This window comes from Pseudophryne corroboree, unplaced genomic scaffold (genome assembly GCF_028390025.1).
Source record: "Pseudophryne corroboree isolate aPseCor3 unplaced genomic scaffold, aPseCor3.hap2 scaffold_749, whole genome shotgun sequence".
NCBI classification, from domain to species: domain Eukaryota; kingdom Metazoa; phylum Chordata; class Amphibia; order Anura; family Myobatrachidae; genus Pseudophryne; species Pseudophryne corroboree.
The window spans coordinates 81,191-98,279 of NW_026970329.1; the positions used below are offsets into that span (position 1 = coordinate 81,191).

The window sequence follows — 17,089 nt, forward strand, 5'->3', positions numbered from 1 at the left end:
GGGCTTTTACAGATTTTGGCTGTGGCAGGCCTGCCACAGAATGTGCAAGCTGAATTGTACTACAAATCCAACGAGCAATAGTCTGCTTAGAAGCAGGAGCACCCAGCTTGTTGGGTGCATACAGGATAAACAGCGAGTCAGATTTTCTGACTCCAGCCGTCCTGGAAACATATTTTCAGGGCCCTGACAACGTCAAGTAACTTGGAGTCCTCCAAGTCCCTAGTAGCCGCAGGCACCACAGTAGGTTGGTTCATGTGAAAAGCAGAAACCACCTTAGGGAGAAATTGAGGACGAGTCCTCAATTCTGCCCTGTCAGAATGAAAAATTAAGTAAGGGCTTTTATATGATAAAAGCCGCCAATTCTGACACACGCCTGGTTGAAGCCAGGGCTAACAGCATCGTCACCTTCCATGTGAGATGATATTTTAAGTCCACAGTGGTGAGTGGTTCAACCAATGTGACTTAAGGAACCTCAAAACAACATTGAGATCCCAAGGTGCCACTGGAGGCACAAAAGGAGGTTGTATATGCAGTACCCCTTTTACAAATGTCTGAACTTCAGGTACTGAAGCCAGTTCTTTCTGGAAGAAAATCGACAGGGCCGAAATTTGAACCTTAATGGACCCTAATTTTAGGCCCATAGACAGTCCTGTCTGCAGGAAATGGAGGAAACGACCTAGTTGAAATTCCTCTGTAGGGGCCTTCTTGGCCTCACATCACGCAACATATTTTCGCCAAATGCGGTGATAATGTTTTGCGCTTACATCCTTCCTGGCTTTGACCAGGGTAGGGATGACTTCATCTGGAATGCCTTTTTCCTTCAGGATCCGGCGTTCAACCGCCATGCCGTCAAACGCAGCCGCGGTAAGTCTTGGAACAGACAAGGCCCCTGCTGGAGCAGGTCCTTTCTTAGAGGTAGAGGCCACGGGTCTTCCGTGAGCATCTCTTGAAGTTCCGGGTACCAAGTCCTTCTTGGCCAATCCGGAACCACGAGTATCGTTCTTACTCCTCTCCTTCTTATGATTCTCAGTACTTTTGGTATGAGAGGCAGAGGAGGGAACACATACACTGACTGGTACACCCACGGTGTCACCAGAGCGTCCACCGCTATTGCCTGAGGGTCCCTTGACCTTGCGCAATATCTGTCCAGTTTCTTGTTAAGACGGGACGCCATCATGTCCACCTTTGGTTTTTCCCAACGGTTTACAATCAGTTGGAAGACTTCTGGGTGAAGTCCCCACTCCCCCGGGTGGAGGTCGTGTCTGCTGAGGAAGTCTGCTTCCCAGTTGTCCGCTCCCGGAATGAACACTGCTGACAGTGCTATCACATGATTTTCCGCCCAGCAGAGAATCCTTGCAGCTTCTGCCATTGCCCTCCTGCTTCTTGTGCCGCCCTGTCTGTTTACGTGGGCGACAGCCGTGATGTTGTCCGACTGGATCAATACCGGTTGACCCTGAAGCAGAGGCTTTGCTTGACTTAGGGCATTGTAAATGGCCCTTAGTTCCAGGATATTTTTGTCTCCAGGCTTGACCATAAGCCCTGGATATTTCTTCCCTGTGTGACTGCTCCCCAGCCTCGCAGGCTGGCATCCGTGGTCACCAGGACCCAGTCCTGAATGCCGAATCTGCGGCCCTCTAGAAGATGAGCACTCTGCAACCACCACAGGAGGGACACCCTTGTCCTTGGTGACAGGGTTATCCGCTGATGCATCTGAAGATGCGACCCGGACCATTTGTCCAGTAGGTTCCACTGGAAAGTTCTTGTGTGGAATCTGCCGAATGGGATTGCTTCGTAGGAAGCCACCATTTTTACCCAGAACCCTTGTGCATTGATGCACTGAGACTTGGTTCGGTTTTAGGAGGTTCGTGACTAGCTCGGATAACTCCCTGGCTTTCTCCTCCGGGAGAAACACCTTCTTTCTGGACTGTGTCCAGGATCATCCCTAGGAACAGAAGACAAGTCGTCGGAACCAGCTGCGATTTTGGAATATTGAGAATCCACTCGTGCTGCCGCAACACTACCTGAGATAGTGCTACACCGACCTCCAACTGTTCTCTGGATCTTACCCTTATCAGGGAATCGTCCAAGTAAAGGATAACTAAAATTCCCTTCCTTTGAAGGAATATCATCATTTCGGTCATTACTTCAGTAAAGACCCGGGGTGCCGTGGACCATCCCTACGGCAGCGTCTGAACTGATAGTGACAGTTCTGTACCATAACCTGAGATACCTTTGGTGAGAAGGGTAAATTTTGACATGAAGGTAAGCATCCTTGATGTCCCGAGACATCATGTAGTCCCCTTCTTCCAGGTTTGCAATCACTGCTCTGAGTGACTCAATTTTGAATTTGAACCTCTGTATGTAAGTGTTCAAAGATTTTAGATTTTAAAATCGGTCTCACCGAGCCGTCTGGCTTCGGTACCACAATAGTGTGGAATAATACCCCGTTCCCTGTTGCAGGAGGGGTACCTTAATTATCACCTGCTGGGAATACAGCTTGTGAATGGCTTCCAAAACTGCCTCCCTGACAGCGGGAGACGTCGGTAAAACAGACTTTTTGGAAACGGCGAGGGGAATACGTCTCGAATTCCAATTTGTACCCCTGAAATATTACCTGAAGGATCCAGGGGTCTACTTGCGAGTGAGCCCACTGCGCACTGAAATTCACTGAGAACGGGCCCCCACCGTGCCTGAACTTGTAAAGCCCTAGCGTCATACTGAGGGCTTGGCAGCGGCGGAAAAGGGTTTCTGTTCCTGGGAACTGGCTGATCTCTGCAGCCATTTTCCTCTCCCTCTGTCACGAGCAGAAAAGAGGAACCCTTTTGTCCGCTTGCCAACCAGGACTGCGCCTGATAATACGGCGTCTTATTTTGAGAGGCGACCTAGGGTACATCCCCTTTTTTAAGGCAATACTTCCAAATGCCGTTTGGAATCCCTGACCACTTTACTGGTAGAATACAAAGCACTTATACTTGATGCCAGTCGGCAAATATTCCGCTGTGCATCATGCATATATAGAAAAGCATCTTTTAATTGCTCTATAGGCAATAATATACTGTCCTTATCTAGGATATCAATATTTCCAGTCAGGGAATCCGACCACGCCACCCAGCACTGCACATCCAGGCTGAGGCGATTGCTGGTCGCAGTATAACACCAGTATGTGTGTAAATACATTTTAGGATACCCTCCTGCTTTTTATCAGCAGGATCCTTAAGGGCGGCCATCTCAAGAGAGGGTAGAGCCCTTGTTCTTACAAGCGTGTGAGCGCCTTATCCCCTGTAGGGGGTGTTTCCCAACGCACCCTAACCTCTGGCGGGAAAAGGTATACTGCCAATAACTTTTTAGAATTATCAATTGTTATCGGAGGAAAACCCACGCATCATCACACACCTCATTTTATTTTTCAGATTCAGGAAAACTATAGGAAGTTTTTCCTCACCAAACATAATACCCCTTTTTTGGTGGTATTCATATTATCAGAAAAGTGTAAACATTTTCCATTGCCTCAATCATGCAATGTGTGGCCCTATTGGAAATCACGGTTGTCTCTTCACGTCGACACAGGAGCCAGTATCCGTGTCGGCGTCTGTATCTGAGGTAACGGGCGCTTTAGAGCCCCTGTATGAGACATCTGGACATGCACAAGCTGAGTAGCCGGCTGTCTCATGTCAACCACTGTCTTTTATACAAAGCTGACACTGTCACGCAATTTCAACAGTACATCCACTCAGGTGTCGACCCCTAGGGGGTGACAACACTATTACAGACACTCTACTCCGTCTCCACATCATTTTTCTCCTCATACATGTCGACACAAAAGTACCGACACACAGCACACACACAGGGAATGCTCTGATAGAGGACAGGACCCCACTAGCCCTTTGGGGAGACAGAGGGAGAGTTTGCCAGCACACACCAGAGCGCTATATATATACAGGGATAACCTTATATAAGTGTTTTTCCCTTTATAGCTGCTGTATTGTTTATACTGCGCCTAATTTGTGCCCCCCTCTCTTTTTTAACCCCTTTCTGTAGTGTAGTGACTGCAGGGGAGAGCCAGGGAGCTTCCCTCCAACTGAGCTGTGAGGGAAAATGGCGCCAGTGTGCTGAGGAGATAGGCTCCGCCCCTTTCTCGGCGTCCTTATCATCCGTTTTTCTATATGTTTTGGCAGGGGTTAAATGCATCCATATAGCCCAGGAGTTATATGTGATGCATTTATTTTAGCCATATAAGGTTTTATCGATTTATTGCGTCTCAGGGCGCTGCCCCCCCAGCGCCCTGCACCCTCAGTGACCGGAGTGTGAAGTGTGCTGAGAGCAATGGCGCACAGCTGCGGTGCTGTGCGCTACCTTATCTGAAGACAGGATCGTCTTCTGCCGCCGATTTCACCGGACCTCTTCGCTCTTCTGGCTCTGTAAGGGGGCCGGCGGCGCGGCTCCGGGACCCATCCAGGCTGAACCTGTGATCGTCCCTCTGGAGCTAATGTCCAGTAGCCTAAGAAACCCGATCCACTCTGCACGCAGGTGAGTCCGTTTCTTCTCCCCTTAGTCCCACGATGCAGTGAGCCTGTTGCCAGCAGGTCTCACTGAAAATAATAAACCTAAACTAAAACTTTCACAAAGAGCTCAGGAGAGCCCCTAGTGTGCACCCTTCTCGTCGGGCACAGAAATCTAACTGAGGCTTGGAGGAGGGTCATAGGGGGAGGAGCCAGTGCACACCAGCTAGTCCTAAAGCTTTCTTTAGATGTGCCCAGTCTCCTGCGGAGCCGCTATTCCCCATGGTCCTTACGGAGTTCCCAGCATCCACTAGGACGTCAGAGAAATACTGCCCAGACCTGTTAGCGCTTTTAATATCAATAAAACAGCACCAAATCTCTTGTGGCCCCCCCCCCCCCGTCTTGCACCCTGTTACTTGTACAGCAGTGTGGGAGGCCAGGCTCAGCGTCTCTGCAGCTGTGAAGAAAAAATGGCGCTGGTCAGAGCTGTGAGGGCTAAGCCACGCCCCCTCAATGGCACGCTTCAGTCCCGCTAATTTTTATATATTTATACTGGCGGGGGTCTGTATTTAGTGCCCAGGCACTGTATACTCTTGTGCCAGTTGCTAGTGAGGTTTTATGCTGCCCAGGGCGCCCCCCCCTGTACCCTGCAGTGCCGTTTTGTATGTGGGAGTATGGCAGCGCAGCGCGGCCGCTGCACGGTACCTCAAAAGCCATCACTGAAATCTTCTGATCTTCTTCTACCCACCCGACTTCTGACTTCTGGCTCTGTGAGGGGGGTGACGGCCGGCTCTGGGAATGAGCATCTAGGCGTACCTAGCGATCAGACCCTCAGGAGCTAACGGTGTCCTGTAGCCAAGAAGCAGAGCCCTTAACTCAGAAGAAGTAGGTCTGACTTCTCTCCCCTCATTCCCACACTGCAGGGAGACACGCTCCCTCACACACTATCAGTCATGGTCAGCACATTACACACGCTCCCTCACACACTATCAGTCAGGGTCAGCACATTACACACGCTCCCTCACACACTATCAGTCATGGTCAGCACATTACACACGCTCCCTCACACACTATCAGTCAGGGTCCGCACATTACACACGCTCCCTCACACACTATCAGTCATGGTGAGCACATTACACACGCTCCCTCACACGCTATCAGTCAGGGTCAGAGCTTTACACACGCTCCCTCACACACTATCAGTCATGGTCAGCGCTTTACACACGCTCCCTCACACACTATCAGTCAGGGTCCGCACATTACACACGCTCCCTCACACACTATCAGTCATGGTCAGCACATTACACACGCTCCCTCACACACTATCAGTCAGGGTCCGCACATTACACACGCTACCTCACACACTATCAGTCAGGGTCAGCACATTACACACGCTCCCTCACACACTATCAGTCAGGGTCCGCACATTACACACGCTCCCTCAGACACTATCAGTCATGGTCAGCACATTACACACACTCCCTCACACACTATCAGTCAGGGTCAGAGCTTTACACACGCTCCCTCACACACTATCCGCCAGGGTCCGCACATTACACACGCTCCCTCACACACTATCCGTCATGGTCAGCACATTACACACGCTCCCTCACACACTATCAGTCATGGTCAGCACATTACACACGCTCCCTCACACACTATCAGTCATGGTCAGCACATTACACGGGTGGTATTCATGTGACCGCTGGTCAGCTGACCGACAGTCACATGACCTCCTCCATGAGCCCGACGGCTCACTTTCCCGATGGTCGGCATGCCGACCAACAGGGACTATTTCCACTCGTGGGTGTCCACGACACCCATAGAGTGGGAATAGAACCCGTGGCGACCGCAGGTCGCCACCAAGCTTGCAGCGTGGCGAGCGCAGCGAGCCCGCAAGGGGCTTGCTGCACTCGCCCCTCTCCGCCGGGATCCCGGCGTCGGTAAGCTGACCGCCGGTCAGCCATACTACACCCCATTACACACGCTCCCTCACACACTATCAGTCATGGTCAGAGCTTTAAACACGCTCCCTCACACACTATCAGTCATGGTCAGCACATTACACACGCTCCCTCACACACTATCAGTCAGGGTCAGAGCTTTACACACGCTCCCTCACACACTATCAGTCAGGGTCCGCACATTACACACGCTCCCTCACACACTATCAGTCATGGTCAGCACATTACACACGCTCCCTCACACACTATCAGTCAGGGTCCGCACATTACACACGCTACCTCACACACTATCAGTCAGGGTCAGCACATTACACACGCTCCCTCACACACTATCAGTCAGGGTCCGCACATTACACACGCTCCCTCAGACACTATCAGTCATGGTCAGCACATTACACACACTCCCTCACACACTATCAGTCAGGGTCAGAGCTTTACACACGCTCCCTCACACACTATCCGCCAGGGTCCGCACATTACACACGCTCCCTCACACACTATCCGTCATGGTCAGCACATTACACACGCTCCCTCACACACTATCAGTCATGGTCAGCACATTACACACGCTCCCTCACACACTATCAGTCATGGTCAGCACATTACACGGGTGGTATTCATGTGACCGCTGGTCAGCTGACCGACAGTCACATGACCTCCTCCATGAGCCCGACGGCTCACTTTCCCGATGGTCGGCATGCCGACCAACAGGGACTATTTCGTGGGTGTCCACGACACCCATAGAGTGGGAATAGAACCCGTGGCGACCGCAGGTCGCCACCAAGCTTGCAGCGTGGCGAGCGCAGCGAGCCCGCAAGGGGCTTGCTGCACTCGCCCCTCTCCGCCGGGATCCCGGCGTCGGTAAGCTGACCGCCGGTCAGCCATACTACACCCCATTACACACGCTCCCTCACACACTATCAGTCATGGTCAGAGCTTTAAACACGCTCCCTCACACACTATCAGTCATGGTCAGCACATTACACACGCTCCCTCACACACTATCAGTCAGGGTCAGAGCTTTACACACGCTCCCTCACACACTATCAGTCATGGTCAGAGCTTTAAACACGCTCCCTCACACACTATCAGTCATGGTCAGCACATTACACACGCTCCCTCACACACTATCAGTCAGGGTCAGAGCTTTACACACGCTCCCTCACACACTATCAGTCAGGGTCAGAGGTTTACACACGCTCCCTCACACACTATCAGTTATGGTCAGCACATTACACACGCTCCCTCACACACTATCAGTCAGGGTCAGAGCTTTACACACGCTCCCTCACACACTATCAGTCATGGTCAGCACATTACACACGCTCCCTCACACACGATCAGTCAGGGTCAGAGCTTTACACACGCTCCCTCACACACTATCAGTCATGGTCAGCACATTACACACGCTCCCTCGCACACTATCAGTCAGGGTCCGCACATTACACACGCGCCCTCACACACTATCAGTCAGGGTCAGAGCTTTACACACGCTCCCTCACACACTATCAGTCAGGGTCAGAGCTTTACACACGCTCCCTCACACACTATCAGTCATGGTCAGCACATTACACACGCTCCCTCACACACTATCAGTCAGGGTCAGAGCTTTACACACGCTCCCTCACACACTATCAGTCATGGTCAGCACATTACACACGCTCCCTCACACACTATCAGTCAGGGTCAGAGCTTTACACACGCTCCCTCACACACTATCAGTCAGGGTCAGAGCTTTACACACGCTCCCTCACACACTATCAGTCATGGTCAGCACATTACACACGCTCCCTCACACACTATCAGTCAGGGTCAGAGCTTTACACACGCTCCCTCACACACTATCAGTCAGGGTCCGCACATTACACACGCTCCCTCGCACACTATCAGTCAGGGTCCGCACATTACACACGCTCCCTCACACACTATCAGTCATGGTCAGCACATTACACACGCTCCCTCACACACTATCAGTCAGGGTCCGCACATTACACACGCTCCCTCACACACTATCAGTCATGGTCAGCACATTACACACCGCTCCCTCACACACTATCAGTCAGGGTCCGCACATTACACACGCTCCCTCACACACTATCAGTCATGGTCAGCACATTACACACGCTCCCCTCACACACTATCAGTCAGGGTCCGCACATTACACACGCGCCCTCACACACTATCAGTCATGGTCAGCACATTACACACGCTCCCTCACACACTATCAGTCAGGGTCCGCACATTACACACGCTCCCTCACACACTATCAGTCATGGTCAGCACATTACACACGCTCCCTCACACACTATCAGTGAGGGCCGGAGCTTTATACACGATCCCTCACAACTTTCCTATAGGCCACGCCCACTCCCGGCATGCATTGCGGAAGTAACGGCCGCGGTTGGACCGTGTGACCGGTGGCCTCCGCCCCCGGCCTCGCTGTGCTGTCATGGCGGACCCCTCACAGCTCCCGGTGACACCGAGCCGGCATGAGAAGAGTCTGGGGCTGCTGACCAGCAAGTTCGTGTCTCTGCTGCAGGAGGCGGGAGGATGGAGTGCTGGACCTGAAGGCGGTAACTGCCCCCCTATACCCCTGCTGTGCCCCCTGTACCCCCCCTATACTCCTGCTGTGCGCCCCTGTACCCCTGCTGTGCGCCCTGTACCCCCCTATACCCTTGCTGTGCGCCCTGTACCCCCCTATGCCCTTGCTGTGCGCCCTGTACCCCCCTATGCCCTTGCTGTGCGCCCTGTACCCCCCTATACCCCTGCTGTGCGCCCTGTACCCCCCTATACCCCTGCTGTGCGCCCTGTACCCCCCTATACCCCTGCTGTGCGCCCTGTACCCCCCTATACCCCTGCTGTGCGCCCTGTACCCCCCTATACCCCTGCTGTGCGCCCTGTACCCCCCTATACCCCTGCTGTGCGCCCTGTACCCCCCCTATACCCCCTGCTGTGCGCCCTGTACCCCCCTATACCCCTGCTGTGCGCCCTGTACCCCCCTATACCCCTGCTGTGCGCCCTGTACCCCTCTGTGCTGCTTCCCTGTGCCCAGCTATACCTCTGTGCTGCTTCCCTGTGCCCAGCTATACCTCTGTGCTGCTTCCCTGGGGATGCAGTCAGTTTACCTCCAATCTAAAATCCCGACGTTCAAAGTCCCGACACCAATTGACCGATGGTCAAAATCCCGACATGGACAAAATACCGACATTTAAATATCGACATGCGTTTTTCATGGTTTTTTTCATTGTAACCGACTTGTTCATACTTCATCATCCCAGTGGACCTGGAGGGGGAATATAATAGTGTGCCGAACGCTCGCCATGCAAGGGACGCGGTACACTTTATATGTCCATGTTGACTTATGTCGACATACACACACAAAAACAACAAAAACCGCTTGTCGGTATTTTAAATGTCGGGATTTTGTCCATGTCGGGATTTTGATTGGAGGTATTTCATACCGATCCCCTTCCCTGTGCCCCTCTATGCCCTATACCCCTGCTTTGCCCTCGTGCTACCCTCTACCCCTGTGCTGCCCCCATACCTCTATGCTGCCCCCCTGTGCCCTCCATACCCCTGCTGACCCCTGTGCCCCCCCATAACCCTACACTGCCTTCTGTGCCCCCACTATACCTCTGCGCTGCCCCCTATACCTCTGACCCCTCTGCCCCTACACTGCCTTCTGTGCCCCCCTATTATCCAATGCGCCGCTCCCTCTGCCCCCCTATTATCCAATGCGCCGCTCCTTCTGCCCCGCTATTATCCAATGCGCCGCTCCTTCTGCCCCGCTATTATCCAATGCGCCGCTCCTTCTGCCCCGCTATTATCCAATGCGCCGCTCCCTCTGCCCCGCTATTATCCTATGCGCCGCTCCCTCTGCCCCGCTATTATCCAATGCGCCGCTCCCTCTGCCCCGCTATTATCCAATGCGCCGCTCCCTCTGCCCCCCTATTATCCAATGCGCCGCTCCTTCTGCCCCCCTATTATCCAATGCGCCGCTCCCTCTGCCCCCCTATTATCCAATGCGCCGCTCCCTCTGCCCCGCTATTATCCAATGCGCCGCTCCCTCTGCCCCCCCGCTATTATCCAATGCGCCGCTCCCTCTGCCCCCCCCTATTATCCAATGCGCCGCTCCCTCTGCCCCCCCCTATTATCCAATGCGCCGCTCCCTCTGCCCCCCCCCCCTATTATCCAATGCGCCGCTCCCTCTGCCCCCCCCCCTATTATCCAATGCGTCGCTCCCTCTGCCCCCCCTATTATCCAGTGCGCCGCTCCCTCTGCCCCCCCTATTATCCAGTGCGCCGCTCCCTCTGCCCCCCCTATTATCCAGTGCGCCGCTCCCTCTGCCCCCCCTATTATCCAATGCGCCGCTCCCTCTGCCCCCCCCCTATTATCCAATGCGCCGCTCCCTCTGCCCCCCCCCCTATTATCCAATGCATCGCTCCCTCTGCCCCCCTATTATCCAGTGCGCCGCTCCCTCTGCCCCCCCTATTATCCAATGCGCCGCTACCTCTGCCCCCCTATTATCCAGTGCGCCGCTCCCTCTGCCCCCCCTATTATCCAGTGCGCCGCTCCCTGTGCCTCCCGTCGTTGGTAGTCAGGCAGTGTAACACGTGGTGCTGTACCCCCAGGCTGCAGACACTTTGGCTGTCAGACAGAAGAGGCGCATCTATGACATCACCAACGTTCTGGAAGGAATTGGACTTATTGAGAAAAAATCCAAGAACAGTATTCAGTGGAAGTAAGGATTGGCGTCACTCCAGTGTACGGTGACAGGGTGATACAGTGGGAGGGTGTACTACCTGTGTACAGTGACAGGGTGACACAGTGGGAGGGTGTACTACCTGTGTACGGTGACAGGGTGACACAGTGGGAGGGTGTACTACCAGTGTACGGTGACACAGTGGGAGGGTGTACTACCTGCGTACGGTGACAGGGTGACACAGTGGGAGGGTGTACTACCAGTGTACGGTGACACAGTGGGAGGGTGTACTACCAGTGTACGGTGACACAGTGGGAGGGTGTACTACCAGTGTACGGTGACACAGTGGGAGGGTGTACTACCAGTGTACGGTGACACAGTGGGAGGGTGTACTACCAGTGTACGGTGACACAGTGGGAGGGTGTACTACCAGTGTACGGTGACACAGTGGGAGGGTGTACTACCAGTGTACGGTGACACAGTGGGAGGGTGTACTACCAGTGTACGGTGACACAGTGGGAGGGTGTACTACCAGTGTACGGTGACACAGTGGGAGGGTGTACTACCAGTGTACGGTGACACAGTGGGAGGGTATACTCCCAGTGTACGGTGACAGTGGGAGGGTATACTACCAGTGTACGGTGACACAGTGGGAGGGTGTACTACCTGTGTACTGTGACAGGGTGACACAGTGGGAGGGTGTACTACCAGTGTACGGTGACACAGTGGGAGGGTGTACTACCAGTGTACGGTGACACAGTGGGAGGGTGTACTACCAGTGTACGGTGACACAGTGGGAGGGTATACTACCAGTGTACGGTGACACAGTGGGAGGGTATACTACCAGTGTACGGTGACAGTGGGAGGGTATACTACCAGTGTACGGTGACACAGTGGGAGGGTGTACTACCAGTGTACGGTGACACAGTGGGAGGGTGTACTACCAGTGTACGGTGACACAGTGGGAGGGTGTACTACCAGTGTACGGTGACACAGTGGGAGGGTGTACTACCAGTGTACGGTGACACAGTGGGAGGGTGTACTACCAGTGTACGGTGACACAGTGGGAGGGTGTACTACCAGTGTACGGTGACACAGTGGGAGGGTGTACTACCAGTGTACGGTGACACAGTGGGAGGGTGTACTACCAGTGTACGGTGACACAGTGGGAGGGTGTACTACCAGTGTACGGTGACACAGTGGGAGGGTGTACTACCAGTGTACGGTGACACAGTGGGAGGGTGTACTACCAGTGTACGGTGACACAGTGGGAGGGTGTACTACCAGTGTACGGTGACACAGTGGGAGGGTGTACTACCAGTGTACGGTGACACAGTGGGAGGGTGTACTACCAGTGTACGGTGACACAGTGGGAGGGTGTACTACCAGTGTACGGTGACACAGTGGGAGGGTGTACTACCAGTGTACGGTGACACAGTGGGAGGGTGTACTCCCAGTGTACGGTGACAGTGGGAGGGTATACTACCAGTGTACGGTGACACAGTGGGAGGGTGTACTACCTGTGTACTGTGACAGGGTGACACAGTGGGAGGGTGTACTACCAGTGTACGGTGACACAGTGGGAGGGTGTACTACCAGTGTACGGTGACACAGTGGGAGGGTGTACTACCAGTGTACGGTGACACAGTGGGAGGGTATACTACCAGTGTACTGTGACAGTGGGAGGGTATACTACCAGTGTACGGTGACACAGTGGGAGGGTGTACTACTAGTGTACGGTGACACAGTGGGAGGGTGTACTACTAGTGTACGGTGACACAGTGGGAGGGTATACTACCAGTGTACGGTGACAGTGGGAGGGTATACTACCAGTGTACGGTGACAGTGGGAGGGTGTACTACCAGTGTACGGTGACACAGTGGGAGGGTGTACTACCAGTGTACGGTGACACAGTGGGAGGGTGTACTACCAGTGTACGGTGACACAGTGGGAGGGTGTACTACTAGTGTACGGTGACACAGTGGGAGGGTGTACTACCAGTGTACGGTGACACAGTGGGAGGGTGTACTACCAGTGTACGGTGACACAGTGGGAGGGTATACTACCAGTGTACGGTGACACAGTGGGAGGGTATACTACCAGTGTACGGTGACAGTGGGAGGGTATACTACCAGTGTACCGTGACAGTGGGAGGGTGTACTACCAGTGTACGGTGACACAGTGGGAGGGTGTACTACCAGTGTACGGTGACAGTGGGAGGGTGTACTACCAGTGTACGGGGACAGTGACACAGTCGGAGGGTGTAATTCGGGGGATCCGGTCTGAAGATCGACAGTGTCTAGGTCGACAATGTTTAGGTTGACCACTATAGGTCGACATGTGCTAGGTCGACGGGTCAGAAGATCGAAATGAGTTTTTCATTTTTTTTCTTTTCTTGAACTTTTTTATACTTAACGATCCACGTGGACTACGATTGGGAATAGTAACCTGTGCCGAGCGCAGAAGCCATGTGAGGGGACACGGTGCACTAATTTGGCTTCCCGGTCACTGTATGGAGAAAACGACGCCAAAAAAACATTAACTCATGTCGACCTTTTGACCTGTCGACCTAGTGACTGTTGACCTATAGTGGTCGACCTAGACACTGTCGATCTAATGATCCACACCCGTAATTCGGCCAGTGTACAGTGACGGGGGGACACAGTGGGAGGGTGTAATTCGGCCAGTGTACAGTGACGGGGGGACACAGTGGGAGGCTGTAATTCGGCCAGTGTACAGTGACGGGGGGACACAGTGGGAGGGTGTAATTCGGCTAGTGTACAGTGACGGGGTGACACAGTGGGAGGGTGTAATTCGGCCAGTGTACAGTGACGGGGGGACACAGTGGGAGGGTGTAATTCGGCCAGTGTACAGTGACGGGGGGACACAGTGGGAGGGTGTAATTCGGCTAGTGTACAGTGACGGGGGGACACAGTGGGAGGGTATAATTCGGCCAGTGTACAGTGACGGGGGGACACAGTGGGACGGTGTAATTCGGCCAGTGTACAGTGACGGGGGGGACACAGTGGGACGGTGTAATTCGGCTAGTGTACAGTGACGGGGGGACACAGTGGGACGGTGTAATTCGGCCAGTGTACAGTGACGGGGTGACACAGTGGGAGAGTGTAATTCGGCCAGTGTACAGTGACGGGGGGACACAGTGGGAGGGTGTAATTCGGCCAGTGTACAGTGACGGGGGGACACAGTGGGAGGGTGTAATTCGGCCAGTGTACAGTGACGGGGTGACACAGTGGGACGGTGTAATTCGGCCAGTGTACAGTGACGGGGTGACACAGTGGGACGGTGTAATTCGGCCAGTGTACAGTGAGGGGGTGACACAGTGGGACGGTGTAATTCGGCCAGTGTACAGTGACGGGGTGACACAGTGGGACGGTGTAATTCGGCTAGTGTACAGTGACGTGGGACGGTGTAATTCGGCCAGTGTACAGTGACGGGGTGACACAGTGGGATGGTGTAATTCGGCCAGTGTACAGTGACGGGGTGACACAGTGGGACGGTGTAATTCGGCTAGTGTACAGTGACGGGGTGACGCAGTGGGAGGGTGTAATTCGGCCAGTGTATAGTGACGGGGTGACACAGTGGGAGGGTGTAATTCGGCCAGTGTGCAGTGACTGGGTGACAGTGGGAGGGTGTAATTCGGCCAGTGTACAGTGACGGGGGGACACAGTGGGAGGGTGTAATTCGGACAGTGTACAGTGACGGGGGGACACAGTGGGAGGGTGTAATTCGGCCAGTGTACAGTGACGGGGGGACACAGTGGGAGGGTGTAATTCGGCCAGTGTATGTTGACAGGGTGACACAGTGGGAGGGTGTAATTCGAACAGTGTGCAGTGACTGGGTGACACAGTGGGACGGTGTAATTCGGACAGTGTGCAGTGACGGGGTGACACAGTGGGAGGGTGTATTTCGGCCAGTGTACGGTGACAGGGTGACACAGTGGGACGGTGTAATTCGGACAGTGTGCAGTGACGGGGTGACACAGTGGGAGGGTGTAATTCGGCCAGTGTACAGTGACGAGGTGACACAGTGGGAGGGTGTAATTCGGCCAGTGTACAGTGACGGGGTGACACAGTGGGAGGGTGTAATACGGCCAGTGTACAGTGACTGGGTGACGCAGTGGGAGGGTGTAATTCGGACAGTGTGCAGTGACGGGATGACACAGTGGGAGGGTGTAATTCGGACTGTGTACAGTAACGGGGTGACACAGTGGGAGGGTGTAATTCGGAACGTGTGCAGTGACGGGGTGACACAGTGGGAGGGTGTAATTCGGACAGTGTGCAGTGAATGGGTGACACAGTGGGAGGGTGTACTACCAGTGTACAGTGACGGGGTGATACAGTGGGAGGGTGTAATTCGGAACGTGTGCAGTGACGGGGTGACACAGTGGGAGGGTGTAATACGGCCAGTGTACAGTGACTGGGTGACACAGTGGGAGGGTGTAATTCGGACAGTGTGCAGTGACGGGATGACACAGTGGGAGGGTGTAATTCGGACAGTGTGCAGTGACGGGATGACACAGTGGGAGGGTGTAATTCGGAACGTGTGCAGTGACTGGGTGACACAGTGGGATGGTGTAATACGGACAGTGTGCAGTGACGGGGTGACACAGTGGGAGGGTGTATTTCGGCCAGTGTACGGTGACAGGGTGACACAGTGGGACGGTGTAATTCGGACAGTGTGCAGTGACGGGGTGACACAGTGGGAGGGTGTAATTCGGCCAGTGTACAGTGACGAGGTGACACAGTGGGAGGGTGTAATTCGGCCAGTGTACAGTGACGGGGTGACACAGTGGGAGGGTGTAATACGGCCAGTGTACAGTGACTGGGTGACGCAGTGGGAGGGTGTAATTCGGACAGTGTGCAGTGACGGGATGACACAGTGGGAGGGTGTAATTCGGACCGTGTACAGTAACGGGGTGACACAGTGGGAGGGTGTAATTCGGAACGTGTGCAGTGACGGGGTGACACAGTGGGAGGGTGTAATTCGGACAGTGTGCAGTGAATGGGTGACACAGTGGGAGGGTGTACTACCAGTGTACAGTGACGGGGTGATACAGTGGGAGGGTGTAATTCGGAACGTGTGCAGTGACGGGGTGACACAGTGGGAGGGTGTAATACGGCCAGTGTACAGTGACTGGGTGACACAGTGGGAGGGTGTAATTCGGACAGTGTGCAGTGACGGGATGACACAGTGGGAGGGTGTAATTCGGACAGTGTGCAGTGACGGGATGACACAGTGGGAGGGTGTAATTCGGAACGTGTGCAGTGACTGGGTGACACAGTGGGATGGTGTAATACGGACAGTGTGCAGTGACGGGGTGACACAGTGGGAGGGTGTAATTCGGCCAGTGTACAGTGACGGGGTGACACAGTGGGAGGGTGTAATACGGCCAGTGTACAGTGACGGGGTGACACAGTGGGACGGTGTAATTCGGCTAGTGTGCAGTGACGGGGTGACACAGTGGGAGGGTGTAATTCGGCCAGTGTACAGTGACGGGGTGACACAGTGGGAGGGTGTAATACGGCCAGTGTACAGTGACTGGGTGACGCAGTGGGAGGGTGTAATTCGGACAGTGTGCAGTGACGGGATGACACAGTGGGAGGGTGTAATTCGGATAGTGTACAGTGACGGGGTGACACAGTGGGAGGGTGTAATTCGGACAGTGTGCAGTGACGGGGTGACACAGTGGGAGGGTGTAATTCGGACAGTGTACAGTGACGGGGTGACACAGTGGGAGGGTGTGCTACCAGTGTGCAGTGACGGGGTGACACAGTGGGACGGTGTAATTCGGACAGTGTACAGTGACGGGGTGACACAGTGGGAGGGTGTGCTACCAGTGTGCAGTGACGGGGTGACGCAGTGGGACGGTGTAATTCGGACAGTGTACAGTGACGGGGGGACAC

The 17,089-nt window shown here is 54.2% G+C and overlaps 1 protein-coding gene across 1 annotated transcript in view; it reads left to right on the forward strand.

The window, feature by feature from the left end:
• The first annotated feature begins 8,838 nt into the window (after nt 1-8,838).
• Nucleotides 8,839-17,089, forward strand: part of LOC135040595 (transcription factor E2F4-like) — a 101,825-nt gene continuing 93,574 nt past the window's right edge. The window contains 3 exon segments of the mRNA XM_063954837.1: nt 8,839-9,008; nt 9,010-9,036; nt 11,095-11,204. Of these exon segments, the coding sequence (XP_063810907.1) occupies nt 8,913-9,008; nt 9,010-9,036; nt 11,095-11,204 (233 nt within the window). The 5' untranslated portion in view covers nt 8,839-8,912.